We start from the raw sequence: 18,012 nt of genomic DNA, 5'->3' as shown, positions 1-18,012 counted from the left end.
AGGGAGTGATAAGTATCACGGAGCCTATGCAACAGTATTCGTGAAACGTAGGGATTTCATAGCGACAGATGAGTATTACGGGTTCAATGCAACGGTATTCATGATAGGTAGGGATCTGATAAGGCTAGATAAGTGATAGAGTCAGCGGAACAGTGTTCACGATATGAGAGAGATCTGATAAAGATATGTGTACAAAACCAGTGCAACAGTATTCGTGACACACAGGGATCTGATAAAGACACATGTATTTCAAAGACAGCTCAGCGATTAAACGTACAAGACTCTCAAAACTAACAACGAAACCAGAAAATATGCTTCACAGTATGAAACATGAACAGTTGTGAAGATAAATAACAGATTCCACTTCTTGTTCTGATAAGCTCTTGTCATGGTAATATTTGTGAGTATCACAACAACAACAGAAGAACTGTAGCGATAAGAAGCATCAAGTCGCCTTGGCCATCGAACCATTCATTACTTTCGGTCAGACTAGGCTGTGTGAGAGACGCTCTATCCTCACCCGTCCTACAGGAGCCTAAACAACGTTGAAGCATCACAATATATATATATATATATATATATATATATATATATATATATATATATATATATATATATATATATATATATATATGTATATATATATATTGGAAAGGATCACAATTTTGCGCGTGATCAAGATATTCCTATGTGTCCACGGGGAAAATGAAACACGAAAAGTTCCCTAGTGCACTTTCGTGTAATAATCACATCATCAGGGGAGACATAAGTTAGCAAAGAAATCATTTTATAGAGTTGAGTCCAAACCTCCCACTGACACCAACAATCTTTTAGTTCTCCCTTTTAATAATAATTTCACTTTGCTTCCCATGTTGCTTAAATCCTTTAATGTAAATGTTGCCTTTAGCAACAATAGTACTAAAAAGAATATCTTAATCAGGAATTCACCGGAAAATTCTCTTGGTTGCATCTATAAAGTGCCTGGTAAGGATCTTTCTGTTAGACTTAAGCAACATAAGTATAGTATAAGAACGGGACAAGAATCAAATGCCTTGTTTAATCATGTTAAAAACTATGATCATTGTATTGACTGGAGTATCGTCATCTCAGTTATTAACTCTAACTCTATTACCAAGAGAAATATCATTGAATCTGCTATTATTAAATACACAAAACATTATAATCTTAATATTAGTGATGGTCTATACAAATTAGATAACTTTATTTTTGATAAGATTTGTAAAATGATAAGTTTATGAACGCTCGTTGTATGTTTTGGACAATCACATGTTTACCAAATGGCGTCCTAGCTTCGTCTCTTTGATGTATATTAACTGACTGTTATATTTCTCTCTAGTGTCTCCCCTGATGATGTGATTATTACACGAAAGTGCACTTGGGAACTTTTCGTGTTTCATTTTCCCCGTGGACTCATAGGAATATATATATATATATATATATATATATATATATATATATATATATATATATATATATATATATATATATATATATATATATATTTATCCCTGGGGATAGGGGAGAAAGAATACTTCCCACGTATTCCCTGCGTGTCGTAGAAGGCGACTAAAAGGGGAGGGAGCGGGTGGCTGGAAATCCTCCCCTTTCTTGTTTTTTTTTTGTTTTTTTTCCAAAAGAAGGAACAGAGAAGGGGGTCAGGTGAGGATATTCCCTCTAAGGCCCAGTTCTCTGTTCTTAACGCTACCTCGCTAACGTGGGAAATGGCAAATAGTATGAAAAAAAAAAAAAAAAAAATATATATATATATATATATATATATATATATATATATATATATATATATATATATATATATATATATATATATATATATTACATATATATAAATATATATATATATATATATATATATATATATATATATATATATATATATATATATATATATATATATATATGATGGTGTATATCTCTGCATTTCTGTGTTCTATCACTTTTTCCGTCATGAGTATTACTCCAGCAGGTGACCTACATATATCATCTTTAGTCTGGACTATATATCATTCCCTTAATTTCAGTTCATCGTGATTCTGACGATGGAAGAATCTTGTACAAGCAGGGAAGTTGAGTTTGCCACACCGTTGACCTGTGATCTCATGTCACCTTCCACTCGAGATGGTCCCGGCTGAGGCTTAAGCCTCGGGTGAGGGTAGGTCATCCACAGTTACTCGGTGTACTCCGTCCCTCCCATTGGAGATTCAGGTGATGGCGCCGCCCTCCCACCGTCACCATGAACTTTGACCACTATGGAGAGACTGCAGTGGGGTGTTTTTTTCATCTCTCCGTGGCTGCTTCCGTAGGAACTCCTCCAGTGGTGGAGGGATACTGACCCTTGTGCTCCCGTGCCTTTAAAAGTTTGAAGTTCATCGCTTCGTCTCCGGGCTCATCATCACCGGAGAGGTTTGTAGTGTTTCCGAGTTTGGCCAGTTCTGAGGAGGTGTACAGTGACCCTGGCTGGCGCCAGCATGAGTGTCGTCACGGTCGGGATCCTCCTGTGGGTGACGCTGACGGTGGGCAAGCCGTGGACGTCGTCGTGGGTGACTCCCTCACACTTCCCCACCAGCGTTAGCAACGCCAACGGCCTCATCCCGCCCTGGGTGAGGCAGTCGCCGTCGACGGATCTGTCGGACGGAACGACCTCGCTGGAGGGTAAGTTCAGGTCGATTGACCTTTTCGGGTTAGAATCACAACAGTTACGTGGCGTTTCACCGTGACTCTATAAAGCGTTCTTCAGGAAGAGATATGTAGCGGCGGATTCAAATCCTTGCAAGTGTTCAGTTTCGCTGTAAACTTGTTCCTTGTAAGTGTTCAGTTTCGCTGTAAACTTGTTCCTTGTAAGTGTTCAGTTTCGCTGTAAACTTGTTCCTTGTAAGTGTTCAGTTTCGCTGTAAACTTGTTCCTTGTAAGTGTTCAGTTTCGCTGTAAACTTGTTCCTTGTAAGTGTTCAGTTTCGCTGTAAACTTGTTCCTTGTAAGTGTTCAGTTTCGCTGTAAACTTGTTCCTTGTAAGTGTTCAGTTTCGCTGTAAACTTGTTCCTTGTAAGTGTTCAGTTTCGCTGTAAACTTGTCCCTTGTAAGTGTTCAGTTTCGCTGTAAACTTGTTCGAGGGTAAATGTTTATGAGGATAGCGCGGTCTGGCTCTTGCGAGACGTAGGGCATGGGGCAGCAGACGCCAGGGAACGCGCGAGGCGTCAGCGTGGGGGACGCGCGCAAGAGACCGCATGTTGATCAGTTTATCACCTAACGGATATCCGGGTTCGAATGCACCCCCCCCCCCTCCAGCCGTAACAAACAATTTTACGAAGAAACCACTCGAGTCCGGTTTTTGAACCCTGTTTAATTTTTACCCTCAAAACCTACAAATTCACCGGCCTTATCTGTGATGTACCACACTGATGCTCTTGTTAGGTTCGCCATATCTCAGTTTCAGGCACCGACAGCCCCACTTTCGACTGAGCACAACTGAATAACTATATTTCACTGCATATCTACGATGCACTTTGGTCACTTTCACTAACTTATAAGAATCACATAACTTCGTTTTTCTTTAATATATATATATATATTTTCTTTTTTTTTTCATACTATTCGCCGTTTCCCGCGATAGCGAGGTAGCGTTAAGAACAGAGGACTGGGCCTTTGAGGGAATATCCTCATCTGGCCCTCTTCTCTGTTCCTTCTTTTGAAAAATTAAAAAAAAAAAACGAGAGGGGAGGATTTCCAGCCCCCCGCTCCCTTCCCTTTTAGTCGCCTTCTACGACACGCAGGGAATACGTGGGAAGTATTCTTTCTCCCCTATCCCCAGGGAAAATATATATATATATATATATATATATATATATATATATATATATATATATATATATATATATATATATATATATATATATATATATACACATACATATATATATATATATATATATATATATATATATATATATATATATATATATATATTTATATAAAAATTCCTGCTTTGAGTTACACTGAGCGTGAAAGGTAATCTGCAGCGAGGTTCTGTGGACGGAGTACCACCTCCTCGAAGAATTTCTCATTCCAAAGGAATCCATCATTTCCCTGCTACTGACTGCAGGTCAAGCGTTGAAACCGCAGGTGATCTTTTAAAGGGGTCCTTAGGCTTTATAGAAAAAAACTCATATATATATATATATATATATATATATATATATATATATATATATATATATATATATATATATATATATCTTTCTTTCAAACTATTCGCCATTTCCCGCATTAGCGAGGTAGCGTTAACGTCATATTGTTGGTACAGTTGCTACTTAGTAAAGAACAGAAAAAAAAATCAAATCTAAAATCTAGATGGTTTACCTTCAAAGACGTTTTCTTTACAGTTCCTATGCCTGTTGATAGAGATGTCGGTGTCTCCACCCGCTGTCTTCACAAAAACGATGGTGAATCCTTTCGAATAAAATCTGAAAATGAAAAGAAAATAGATAAGACTTTTGAAGTCTATGCTTACATAATTTTATATAATACTTCAGGGATATGTTATTTATCTTCAGATACAGCGTACTGTATCTGGCTTAAGATTTATAAAAGTGGATCATTTCTAAAGTGTTCCTTAGAGAAAATGTTGACCTCTTGGCATAAGTATTGCGAGAAACTGATCAAAAATTATGATTCAATATCTGCCTGATGGGTTTCGGTCAAGAAATGCTTTCACTACCCTGAATTACGGTGTCTGTTTTAGCACCATTTCAAAACCTGTTTGAAGGACGTAACGTCTCTTAAACTCTGAAGGATACGTACTACGAAGCCTCTCGCAGACTGTGTAAGTGGTGGCATCTCTTTAAATGTGTAAAAACGCTAAGTTTCTCACATAGTGTGCGTAAGACACGTAGCATCTCGCTAACCTGTGTAAGACGTCTGTGGGGTGAGTGAGGAAACAGTTTATATAAGTTCAACGAGATAATTCTTTAAAGATTCTTTCGTAAACGGTACATGATGGGTAGCATCTCATAAACTCCGTAAGACTCGTAGTGTCTCGCAAACTGTGTAAAACACGTAGCATCTCGCAAACTGCAAGAAGCGCAAACATGTCTTGGGCTATATGAGATAATTGTATGGATATATCTGGCTCCACTGCACATCATTATCAGATGCCTTATTGTACTGATAAAAAAGATAAGATTACGATACGGTAAATGTTTGGATATCTTATCAGCATATCAGTCTTTATCATCGCTATAACCATTTTTTTAATCGTGGTTATTGTCATTATCTCTGAAATGCTTACTACGGCGCACCCACACGGCACAGTTATAAGAAACCGCAGTCATGTTTGGTTCGAACACAGTATGAGGGATTAGATAGGTAATAACTATGCGTACATAAATACATATATGTGTGTATATATATATATATATATATATATATATATATATATATATATATATATATATATATATATATATATATATATGCATATATATTCATTTTTTCCACATCTCCATAACGAACATTACTCAAACCATTTTCACTTTACATAAAACTATGACCTTAAAGTAATCGTTTAATTTTCTTGTGCCACTTATTTTTCTTTTCATATAGAGAATTCGACGTAACTTCGTAAATTTGTTGTGGTCATCGAGACACCTACATACGTATGTGTATGAATATCTAATCTAAGGTGAGGAATTTTAATTTCACCCGTTAAGTTTGACCAAGTACGACGGGAATCGTCACGCTGCGAGAAATCAATTCATTTCTCCGAACCAAAGACACGAGTCTCGATGATTACAACTTAATTCTTTCCCTATAGAGTAAATGGATACAACTATAAATAGTGGAAAAGGCGAGGAAGGCCTTGACTATTCCCTACTCAACCTCCCTAAAGATGGATTTCCAATGTACTTTCCTGGTACCCACAACCGTAATACCGGTGACAACTACCCCGATAATATCCCATTAAGGGTAGGAAAAAATACAACAGCTAGCATTTATCGTAGTATCTGATGTGATACTAAAAAAAAAGAAATAGGGAACATTCACTGCAGTCAGGTCCAATTGGAAGGTGGGCCCGAGCGGCCTGGACACTACTTAGTAGCCATCTTCCCGCGAAAGATCTAGATGCCACAGTGTTCATCTGTCGCTTAAAGCTGGGCATGTGCAAAAGATGGCTTCTTCTAATCTATATCTATAGAACTAGCTTTACTTTTCGATACTGTGTCAGGCAAAAGAAATTAACATTCTCATAAATCATCACAAATAAAAAGAAAATAACGAAAACCATCTAACAAACTAGGAACGGTGAGAATAGCTCCCCTTGCCTAACTCTCGCTAGTCTTCGTGAAATCGCTTTAACGGATTTTAACAATCTTCTTTTCACACATTAAAACAAATACTTATACCCCTTGCCTAACTCTCGGTAGTCTTCGTAAAATCGTTTTAACGGATTCTAACAATCTTCTTTTCACACATTAAAACAAATGCTTATAAAAACCTTGATACATATTCATTCGTTACTTTTCTCATAGACATTTTCGTATCCGATACAAAATTCTCAGTCAAATTACAGTCGTGTAGTGCGGCACGTCTCCTGAACCCTGGGTTTATCATCATCTTTACGGTCTCAACATCACAAGATGCTACTGAGATTATAAACAGTCGTGAATCAAAAGCACTAAAGAAACATTCCACAGATAACGTCCGTGGATGTGAAGCACGTACGTAACACTTGCCGTCAACTGGCCTGTGATTTCACGTGTTCTAGATCGTGGTTGGAGACTCCACAGAGGAGGTCACGGAATAGCAATTGTCTCTGCCTCCGGCATCTTTCTCGCAAGTGAGGAATAGCACAAACTCTGAATGATAATCATTTGATGTTCATCTGTAGAGCAGTCATTTTGGTCATCCAAATTGTCGCCTTCTTTCTCAGGGACACAGAGGCCCCACTCTGTGGAAAACATCTGACGAAACAAGAGTCACAACAGGTCTCTGGAGTGGGAGGGGGAAAAAAAAAATGATAAAATACTAGGCTTTCTCTCGCATCTCTAGAAGCTCTGGTGGCAAGCGCGTGTGGAACAGGGATTGTACTGTAGCCCGTCTCAGTGTATTTGTCTCTTTACAAAGATATTTCCACCAGAAAACTAAAAAGAAAATATATATATCAACAATCCTTCAACTTTACGGGCAAGTGAAATAATGGTTTTTATAACCGCATAGTTTTCCCAAGACTTTTTTTTCAAGTGTGTGAGAGTGAAATACCTTTACTGGCTATCTTATCATCTTGACAGAAATAGCTTTACAGGTGAAAAGAAAAAGACATCCTACGGTATGCAAAGTTCCCGAGATAGATCGGGTATTCTATGGTGTGCTACGTTCGTATGATTCCCCGCACGACAATATTTAACTCACACGATCGGACGTCGGCCGCTCTTCCCTTGCCCAGTCACTGCGCCGACACCCACCATACGCTAGGCTTTCGAGTTCGTTGACAAATGTAAGACAAACTGTGGTCACAGGGAACTAACTCCGATGAAAACTGAAAATCGAGTTATATTTCATTTTTTTTTTCATTTGTTATTTCGTGACGTATAATACCGTTTTAGATTAAAGGAATCTATCGTTTCTTTACACGTGGAAGGATTCGTAATCTTCGAATTACTGATAACCTGGCGTATATCTTGCTTGCTTCTCTCTCTCTCTCTCTCTCTCTCTCTCTCTCTCTCTCTCTCTCTCTCTCTCTCTCTCTCTCTCTCTCTCTCTCTCCATGAATATTTCATTCAAATCTTTGAGAATATTATTGCTATCCAATCGGAGAAAAAAAAATTGTATAACAAAAGTTACTGTATGAGATATATAAAATCATAATAGTATCGTCCCCCAGCAGGGAGGGTGGAGCAGCGGGCGTCGGTAGAAAACGATGACGAGACAGCGGCTCTGAGGACCCTCCTCCTCCCACCGCCAGGCGCCGCCGACGGAGGCGTCAAGCACAAGCGCCACCTCCCAGCCTCTGATGGTGAGTGGTTGTACCTCAGGTGGCTTACTCTCTGTGTCACACTCCTTCATCCAATCCATGTCATGTTTGTCCCTTATACTGCACCATCTGGGTCTTCTCATTTCAAATCCCATCTAAAGGAATGATTCAAACGAAATATTTATCATTTCTTTCTGTGGATAAATGATGGGAAAATGATTGATAGGTATATCCAGTCATCTCTATTAAACCCCTAAATTTAACAAAATATTAGGGAGGTAAAAGTTCAGATAAGGTTATGATTCATATGCAAACACTTTGTGTATTAAAGGTTCTGGCTGGATCGTGTCTCTGCACAGCCAGACGGGCAAAAGTTCTATATTCATAGACGTTGTGGGTTCTTTAGTTACCACTGAGCTGAAGAGGATTTATGTCTTTTATCATTAATGGATTCGAGGATCATATGTATATTAGTGTAACAGTTTGTGGGTTCCCGGATCTTAGGGCTACTCACAGAACTGTGGGTTTTATGTAAATTTCGATGACATTTGCATTTGTGACCTTCATGATTACCCATGGTACACTTACCCTCCTTACTGTGTATTCCACCACCACGACCGCCAGCAGCCCCGTCACCCCGCCCACTCCCCCCGAGCAGGCCTCGTCGTGACCCGGACCAGCCCCGACCCGACCAAGACCGGCTCCGTCCTGTGCCCCGCTACATGTGGGAGATATACGACCGCTTCCTCGCCTCCCGCATCTCCTGCCACTCCTTCGTCAGTCTGCCTAATCTCGGTGAGTACCGTGCATCACCTGCAGCTTAACATGAGCCTCTCATATGTATAGTGCAACCCTAGGACCCCCCTTTTTTTTTTTTCTCGGACTACCGTAGCGCTCCAGAAATCAGTTTCGTCCACCGGCTACGCCATGAGGTGTGGTGATGCGCGATTGTCTGGACGGGTTGACGTCTGATCAACATCCCAACCTGTTCAGCATCGGCCAGCAGACTGTATCAACGGGCGGTGTCTTTCTGTTGGCATTATATGCCATGGTGTTCTGGATATAGGAATAGTGTCATCAGAGGGGCCTATCATTGTTGTTATAGACAAGACCACTGCAGTATTGATCCCCAAAGTTTCATCCTCCAGCTTGTACAGGTTCGTCAGCAATATTCGTCTAAGTCAGAATCAACCACCGAGTGTGCTTGGCTGAGACGAGTAACTAAATCCCAAATGTCCATTTTACTTCCTCTGTGTCATTTCTGTAGTTTTCTGGCTGATGAAGCGAAGCCTAAGGTCGAATAATTGTCTTAATCAGTCTCCCTCTACCTGCCCAACAGGTGGAGCTATAACAGGCTGCGGTAGCAAGGAGGTCCTCTTTGACCTGGGTCGCGGAGAGGAGACCCGTGGCCCCCTTGTTGCAGCTCATCTCCACATCGAACTGCACCCGCGTACCGGAGGGACGGCCCGTGCCCGCCACACCCAGGGTTCACCACACACCAAGCACGGGCAGTTGCATGAGAACGCCTCCGCCCTCCTGGAGGTGATGGTCACCTATTTCGACAATTCGTCGTCGGCGTCGGAAGAGGTAAGTGACGTTACCGAGATGAAAACTGGTATATCAGCTGTCGCATATATAGGTCATCCTGCTGCATCTTTTCGCCTTACATATTACGGTGAAATCTTTCTGTCGATGCAACTTTGTGTTTGCCAGTACGTGGGAGTCAATGTTAGTCCACACAGGGTAGGGGTCAGTGGACTGCCTCAGCGGAGGTCACCAAAGAAATCGACTGAAGTCCATAAATTCCTCTTACAAATATCTTAAAGTTGGAAAGTCCCTTATAAGCAAAAGTGAGCTGTAACTCTGGGTTTATCCCCGCTTTGTTGAGCCTTTGTTAATCAGTCAACTCTACACCGTTGTGGAGTGATTACTTGATAACAGGAACACCGCTACATAGCCACAGATGCCAGGCGCTATAAGAAACATATCGCCATATATATATATATATACTAACAGCAAACCCCCAGTAGGCAACAACAATGCGATACCACCGTATATGGTAACGGCACACTCCCAGAAAGCAACACATAAGGGCTGAAGTTATTGAGATGATTTATTTTAATCTGGGGTTTCAATCGATGTAATCTAGTAGGTAAACCAGTGCTCCAGGCGTTAACTTATAGTAATCTAAGGATGAACCATATCAATGAATGGGTTAATTGCAATACAAAGGTTTACGGGTTAAGTTACTGCAATCTATGATTGTACGATCCAGCCGTCAAGTTGGTGTAATCTAGAAAAAAAGAAGGTAATTCAGGATCCTTTTCGCCGTCTAAAGATCAAGTTAATGCTCTTTAAGCCCCTGCAATCATATATCATAGAGTTAGTTGTCGACAACCCAGTCTCCTTAAAAGGAATCTGATTAAATACTTTGATTCCGAGGTACTTTGACCAATCTTATCAAGTCATGGAGAACAAACATACGAGATCCTTTGTAAAATATAATTCTTTTCTACTTCTACAAAGTTAAATCAGGATTATTAATCAAATCTGCTTCACTATCAGGGCAAATTTTTTATACAAATAATACGACTCTTACGAGGAAGTGGTGCTGGTGCTGACCAAGACCACAGAGACAATGGCAATGTTTGCTCATCCTAGATATCTGATCCATAAGTTGCCAGTAATGTCGGTTAAAGGTCTTATGAATCAACCAGACGACAACACCCATCAACTTACTCAATGACCGTGCATATTGCAAGACGTAAAGACAGACAGACCTTTGCTGTGTCTGGCAGGGTGAGTTGGTGTTGTGTGTGTGTGTGTGTGTGTGTGTGTGTGTGTGTGTGTGTGTGTGTGTGTGTGTGTGTGTGTGTGTTGACCAAACACGGACGAGACACTCTCCTCTGACTCATTTGTTCTTGGAATCATAAATAATTCCAAAGAATCAAAAGATAATAACACCGTGTCCTTATACGAGCCAGCCGGTGTGTGTGCGAAGAATCGGTATGATACAGTCTCAAGTACAAATGTTGAGTCATGAGTTCAGAAATGAATCAGGTGAAAGGACTAGACTTTAAGTGAACCTTTAATCGATTCGCAAATATCTCTGGAAATACTAAACGTTGGTGGAGGGAGGATATTTTCAAGAGAGAGAGAGAGACAGTATCTCGCCACACATCGCATCTCGTAACCTCAATTTCTTTTTTTTACTTTGAATCCAAAAGAACAATGGAAATTTCTATTTTCATTTTTGTCTTAGATATTAATGATATCCACTAAAATGTTGCCCAAGGGCCGAATAATTTCAGAATGTTATCTAAAGGCGAAAATAACTCCAAAATGTGACTCAAGGGCCAAATGACTTCAAAATGCTAACTAAGGGACATGTAAGCCTAGAATATTTCCTTAGGACCAAATAATATAATCAGAAGGGGAGGACAGAATGCTCGCCTAGAAGAGACATTCGAGGTGTCTTGGGTTATGTGAAGTCGTCATGCAGGGAGCGAGGGAGGAGTTAGCTGAATACGTGAGGATGTGGATATCATGAGGAAAGACTGTAGTAGGGTCTCCATGAGATGAGTGAGGTCAGGATGTAGGCAGTGGAGGGTCATGCAGAAAGACGGTGGGGGTCCCCTTGGGATGTGTGAGGTCAGGGATGCAGGCAACGGAGGGTGAGTCAGCCTCTCATGAATAAGATGAGTGTGGCTGCCTGCCTGGCTGCCTGGCTGGCTGGCTGCCTGGCTGGCTGGCTGGTTAGCTGGGCGCCTCACATTCTGGTCACACGAAGCCGTCCAGCCACCGCTCAGGGCCATCACCTACACTCTCCTCTCTTCTTGTCAGTCCACGCTGTTACTGCCTCTGTCCATGCTGTTACTGACTCTGTCCATGCTGTTACTGACTCTGTCCACGCTGTTACTGCCTCTGTCCATGCTGTTACTGACTCTGTCCACGCTGTTACTGACTCTGTCCACGCTGTTACTGACTCTGTCCATGCTGTTACTGACTCTGTCCACGCTGTTACTGACTCTGTCCATGCTGTTACTGACTCTGTCCACGCTGTTACTGCCTCTGTCCATGCTGTTACTGACTCTGTCCACGCTGTTACTGACTCTGTCCATGCTGTTACTGACTCTGTCCACGCTGTTACTGACTCTGTCCACGCTGTTACTGACTCTGTCCACGCTGTTACTGCCTCTGTCCATGCTGTTACTGACTCTGTCCACGCTGTTACTGACTCTGTCCACGCTGTTACTGACTCTGTCCATGCTGTTACTGACTCTGTCCACGCTGTTACTGACTCTGTCTACGCTGTTGCTGCCTCTGTCCACGATGTTACTGATTCTGTCCCTGCTGTTACTGCCTCTCTCCCTGCCGCTGCTGCCTCTGTCCCTGTTGTTACTACCTCTCTCCCTGTCATTACTGCCTCTTTCCCTGCTACTGCCGCCTCTGTCCTTTCTGTTACTGCTTCTGTTTCTGCAGTTACTGCATACGACGGTTGTTCTGCGACAGGAGTGTGTGATGTCACCATGACTGTTTAATTGTTTATGGATGGGGTGGAGTTGGAAGTCATTGCAAATCTTAGATGGGCGAGTATACCGTCTGTTGGTGATGAAGAGGCCCAGAAAGTGAGTCATTATTTGCTGATGACGAAGCACTGGTGGTAGATTCGGGTGAGAAATTGCAGAATCTAGTGACTGAATTTGGAAGTGTGTGAAAGGAAGAATAGAGAGTTTGTGTGAATAAAAACAAGGTTATTAGGTAGAGCAAGGTAGACGGAAAAGTTAGCTGAGATGTGTGTTTGAACAGAGATAAACTGGAGAAGTGTTTTATATATCTGAGAGTAGACATACCTGCAAACAGAACCATGGAAGCGGAAATGAGTCATAGGGTGGGCGAGGGGTCGAAGGTTCTGGGAGTACTGAGTAATATGTGGAATGAAAGGTCGTGAAGTGGTTTTATCAAGTAGGTATTAAACAGGTAAGATATATGTATGGTAATAAAAAGAGTGTGGTTGAGAGAGCTGCAGAGGGTGTGCTGAAACGTTTTGGATACTGGGAGAGAATGGATATGAGAAGTTGACCAAGAGGATATGTGTTAGAAGTGGAGAGAAAAAGAAGGGGAAAACCAAATGGGAGATGGAAAGATGGGGTGAAAAAGATTTTGTGAGATCGGGGCGTAAACGTGGAGAAAGCTAAAAGAAGTTCATGGTATAGAGTGAATTGGAACGATGTGTCATACAGGGGTCGACGTGTTCTCCAAGGAATGAACCAGGGCATGTGAAGTGGCTGAAGTAAACTACGAGAAAGTCTGTCGAACCAGACCGTTGATACGGAGTAGCAGTTTCGGTGCAATACATATGGCAGCTAGAGAATAGATGTGAATGAATGCTTCCTTTCTTCGTCAGTTCCTGGCGCTACCTAAAGGACAGGAGATTACCAGAATATGCTGGATATTAACAGAAAAGCAAGGCAGAGAAGTAGGTATGGGAGACGACTAGCAAAAGCGTCGAAAGGGTGACAGAATATGGAAGGTTAACAAAGAAAAATACGGGAGGCTGAGAAAAGTCAAACAGAAACTACAGAAGATGGTACGTGTCTCCGGCCACAGCTACCTGGTGGACTGTATGACACGCGATCGTCTGCCACTGTGACGTCACTTATTATGATGTCATTCGTTATGACGTGACCCATTACGAAATCGTCCATTTTCACCCTCTTAGTAGGACGTCATGAGGTTCGGTGTCATCCTATACACGGGTTGATCTCTACTCAGACTAGTCTCCACAACGGAAAAGAATAGTTGTCCTTGGATTACACACACACACACACACATATATATATATATATATATATATATATATATATATATATATATATATATATATATATATATATATATATAATGAAGCAAAGTCGTTACAATCTTATCCTAGATATGGGCATTGTTAACTGTGCTACCATGATGGACCCTAGAAAATATCTGACGGCGTTTTCATGCCAAACATACCACCTAACACACACACACACACACACACACACACACACACACACACACACACACACACACACACACGCGCGCGCGCGCGCGCACATATACGACCATTCTAGTGGTGGGCCCTGTGTGCGTCGCGCCTGACGCAACAGACAGGTGGTAACAACAACAAGACTCGTTCTAAAACTGGACGCGAACTCAGTTTTTTGGGAGGGTGGAGTACGTCCCCGAGGTCGGGGTGGGGGGGGGGGGGTGGCAAGGGACGGAGGGAGGGCTGGTGCCACCTCTGAACGGCTCATTAAATGGTGCGTCCTTCAGTCCAGGAGGGCGATATACCCATACGATGGCGTATAGAAGATGTCTGGTTCTATAACCTATAGGTTACTTAAGTTGAGCGTTCTCTATGGTGTCTTCTCCTGCAGGTGGTGAGGGTTGGGGAGGACGCGGTGTTCGAGGTGACGAGAGAGGTGAGAGCGTGGCCGGCGGACGGCGCTTCCAGACTTAGTGTAAGCGTCCTGCCCCTGACCGCCAGCAGACGACCCTCTTCTTCCAGGTATCACCACCCCCTGGACCCCAGTGACGACCCTCCAGCTACAAGCAATAACTCCTTGGACGCCATTAACGACCATCTGGCTACCAGTAGCAGACCTCCGGCCACCAGTAACGACCCTTTGGCCGCCAGTAGCAGACCCCCGGCCACCAGTAACGACCCTTTGGCCGCCAGTAGCAGACCCCCGGCCACCAGTAACGACCCTTTGGCCGCCAGTAGCAGAACCCCGGCCACCGGTAACGACCCTGTGGCCACAAGTAGCCTCCCCCTGGCCACGAGCAGCCTCCCCCTGGCTGGCCGCCACCACAGGGACGACCACAAGGTAATCTTACACCATACACACGACGGCCATCGCTGGCTACACTGCCTTAGCACAACAAAGGCTCTGGTATCTGCTTGGTAACGCTACTCTCGCTTCATTACGAGTGTAGCTTGTTATGATGAGACTTCACACAAGACCTCCCATCTCTTGGGTAAACCACTGGCGCTTAATGCACGCCATTAAGCCAGCCGTCTTTACTACACCCCTTATCAACATAACTAATTATAATCTAGATTATAGTCTGATCAGTGAGGCAGATTAAGCAATGCATGTGATATACGCTCTACTCACACGCTGACACTAGTGTCTCACGTAAAAAGTATTATGCTGAGCTGGTTACATAACTGTTTCATCAGTCCTGAGGATGGAGTGATGGTCGGGTGCATGCCCTAGTTATCAGAAGACTCGCTTGATGCAGAGGGATACAGTATACACTACAATGAGGGATACAGCACAAGCTACAGTAAGGGATGCAGTACAAACAAGAACAGGGGATGCAACAAGCTACAGTATAGGATAAGGTACAAACCTAAATAAGGGATATGGTACACGCTACAATAAGGGATACAGCACAAACCACAATAAGGGATATAGCAGAAGCTACAATACGGGATACAGCACAATCTACATTAAAAATACAGTACAAACTACAAAACGGAGTATACATTACAACAAGAGATACCGTGCAAACTATAGTATGGACATCCCTCCCCCTCTAAAGGGAGGGAGGGACTCTTTAGGTCCCTGGGCCCCACTCGGGCCCACCTGTCACCCTCCTACGTCGACGTATCTGTTCACACTGCACAGATACCGTACTCACACACTGCCCTCTACTTAGAATAACGGATCCATGCTGTTTATAGTTGGTCTTACGGTCGTTTCTCTGACACGGTCTTGCAGGAGTCGCAGACGACCACATACTGCGACGCCCTGATGTGGGAGGTGTCACTCATGATCGCAAGAGAAGACCAGGACGCTTGCAACTCCGGTGGTGTCTCCAGCCGTATGGAGGACACGGAGGAGAAGTCCTTCCCTGAGGAGTGGAACTTCGCCCTACAGAGGATGCGGTCGCGACGCGGTGCCAAGAGAAATCAGGATGGCAGGAAGAATAGAGGAGGGACAGGAAGGAGGATGAGGAAGGGGAGAAACGGCTGTAGACTTCGACGCATGTACGTCAACTTTCGAGACCTCGGTTGGAATAACTGGATAATTGCGCCAACAGGTGAGCATGATTTCCAACTTGTGCCTTCCAACTGTAGCCGTCAATGTCGTCTGATGTAAGTGTAATTTACTGATTTAAGCTGCGGTAGCTGTTCGTGTGTGTGTGTGTGTGTGTGTGTGTGTGTGTGTGTGTGTGTGTGTGTGTGTGTGTGTGTTACAGTAGATTGTGTGTGTGTGTGTGTTACAGTAGATTGTGTGTGTGCGACGTGAAATTTTCTGGTCTCTTGTGGAGTGTGTTAGTGAGGTGAGGGTCTTCTCTTCTCCCACAGGTTACGAGGCTGGGGTGTGTCGCGGCAAATGCAGGTTCCCTTTCCATGCCCTCGACTCCGCCACGAACTACGCCCTGGTGATGGCCCTTAGACGCCAACGGCAGAGCAAGGGTGACGGCGCCTGCTGCGTCCCCTCCGAGCTCGAGCCCCTCTCCCTCCTGTACTACGACCACGCTAGCAACGTGATTCTCAAGAAGCACCCGGAGATGGTGGTGATGCGGTGCGGCTGCCGGTGAGGCAAGGAGATCCTCCTGAGAGCGTCTTCCTCAGGACCGCTAAGGAATTCCATCCCCACCGTCACACCAGCTGGCCCTTCCATCTCTCCCCCCATCTATCATCGTCCGCCTTTAGGTTATTTTCTTTTTATGCTGAACCTGGTTTACCATCTGGGTCCAGGCGGTGATGTACACTAACACTGCATAAACGACTCTAGTTTGCATTTAGTTTATTCGCAAAATGACCTTCCGATGGACGTCGCGTCCAGCCACACCTGTCCAGAACAACACTTCCTGCACACCTGTGCCCCAAGTCCATATCTGGCTGAATCCTTATATATGGAATATGTAGTCATGTGTGTCTATATCGTCTTAAAGTGCGTTGCTATATGCATCTTGTGTTTGCCCACTCACTGTCATTGTCTTTGAATGCTTATTCTCTGTAAATAAGAGTGTCTCTGTTTATGTGTAGGCCCTTAGGAATGTCTATCTGTTTGTCTCTCTTTCTCTCGACATTTTTTTCCTTCTTTACCTTCATCATTCTCTTCTCCTCCTCCTCCTCCTCCTCCTCCTTCTCCTCCTCCTCCTCAAATACGTAACGGCACTCTCGTGTGTAAGATAAAGATCTAAAAGAACTTCAACATTGTCTCTTGCCACCCTTCCACCCCAGCCATTATGCCTGGTGTCACCTACAACCAGCCTCCCACAGCTGCTGATCCTGGAGTTATTTACATGACCATGATGCCCCAGGAGGAGGGGCTCCCCGCCAAATCACATGTCAAAATGTTTACGCTTGACATACCAGGATGGTAAAGCTGACACGAGAAACGCTAGACGCAAACATCTCGAGCAGCCAGCTGGAGGTTAATCAGTCCTGGACACATGTGATGCGTTCTTTTATCACTAAATTTTTTTTTCTCTCTTTTTCAGAGGGAAGAGGCAGACATGACATTCCTCATTCTTTGCCCCCTAACCCATCAATTTCTCTGGGCACGCCCCTTACCCTCCTGCATGTTCAGGCCCCGATCACTCACAATATTTCTCAATCTATCCTCCCATCTCCAACTGCGTCACCGCCTTCACCTTGTTCCCTCCACTTCTGACATACATTCTCGTTGTTAATATTTCCTCACCCATTCTCTCCATATGTCCTCACCATTTAAACACACCTTCTTCATCTCTATCAAATCACACTTTTTTTTTTTACCACACCTCTCACCCTTTTATCACTTACTCTATTAAACCACCTCCCACCACATACTATCCTCAAACGTTTCATTTCCAACACATCCACCCTCCTCCGCACATACTCATCCATAGCCCATGTCTCGCATCCACATAACACTGTTAGGACTCCTATACCTCCAAACATACCCATTTTCCCCTCCCAGATACTGACTTCTTTTTCCATACATTCTTCATTGCTCCCATAACCGT

The 18,012-nt window shown here is 43.3% G+C and overlaps 2 protein-coding genes across 2 annotated transcripts in view; one reads left to right on the top strand and one right to left on the bottom strand.

Moving 5' to 3' along the window:
* Positions 1 to 18,012, bottom strand: part of LOC139754143 (alanine--glyoxylate aminotransferase-like) — a 189,697-nt gene that overhangs the window by 82,957 nt on the left and 88,728 nt on the right. The window contains exon 2 of the mRNA XM_071671279.1: positions 4,395 to 4,498. The gene's annotated coding sequence lies outside the window, so the exon portion shown is untranslated. The remainder of the gene's footprint in view (positions 1 to 4,394; positions 4,499 to 18,012) is intronic.
* The window catches only part of LOC139753977 (bone morphogenetic protein 8A-like), a 2,635-nt gene continuing 406 nt past the window's right edge, over positions 15,784 to 18,012 (top strand). Inside the window, exons 1-2 of the mRNA XM_071670937.1 lie at positions 15,784 to 16,092; positions 16,361 to 18,012. The exon at positions 16,361 to 18,012 is cut by the window's right edge and continues 406 nt beyond it. Of these exons, the coding sequence (XP_071527038.1) occupies positions 15,804 to 16,092; positions 16,361 to 16,596 (525 nt within the window). The 5' untranslated portion in view covers positions 15,784 to 15,803 and the 3' untranslated portion in view covers positions 16,597 to 18,012. The remainder of the gene's footprint in view (positions 16,093 to 16,360) is intronic.

This window comes from Panulirus ornatus, chromosome 16 (genome assembly GCF_036320965.1).
Source record: "Panulirus ornatus isolate Po-2019 chromosome 16, ASM3632096v1, whole genome shotgun sequence".
NCBI lineage: Eukaryota > Metazoa > Arthropoda > Malacostraca > Decapoda > Palinuridae > Panulirus > Panulirus ornatus.
This window is presented reverse-complemented; position numbering and strand designations above follow the sequence as displayed.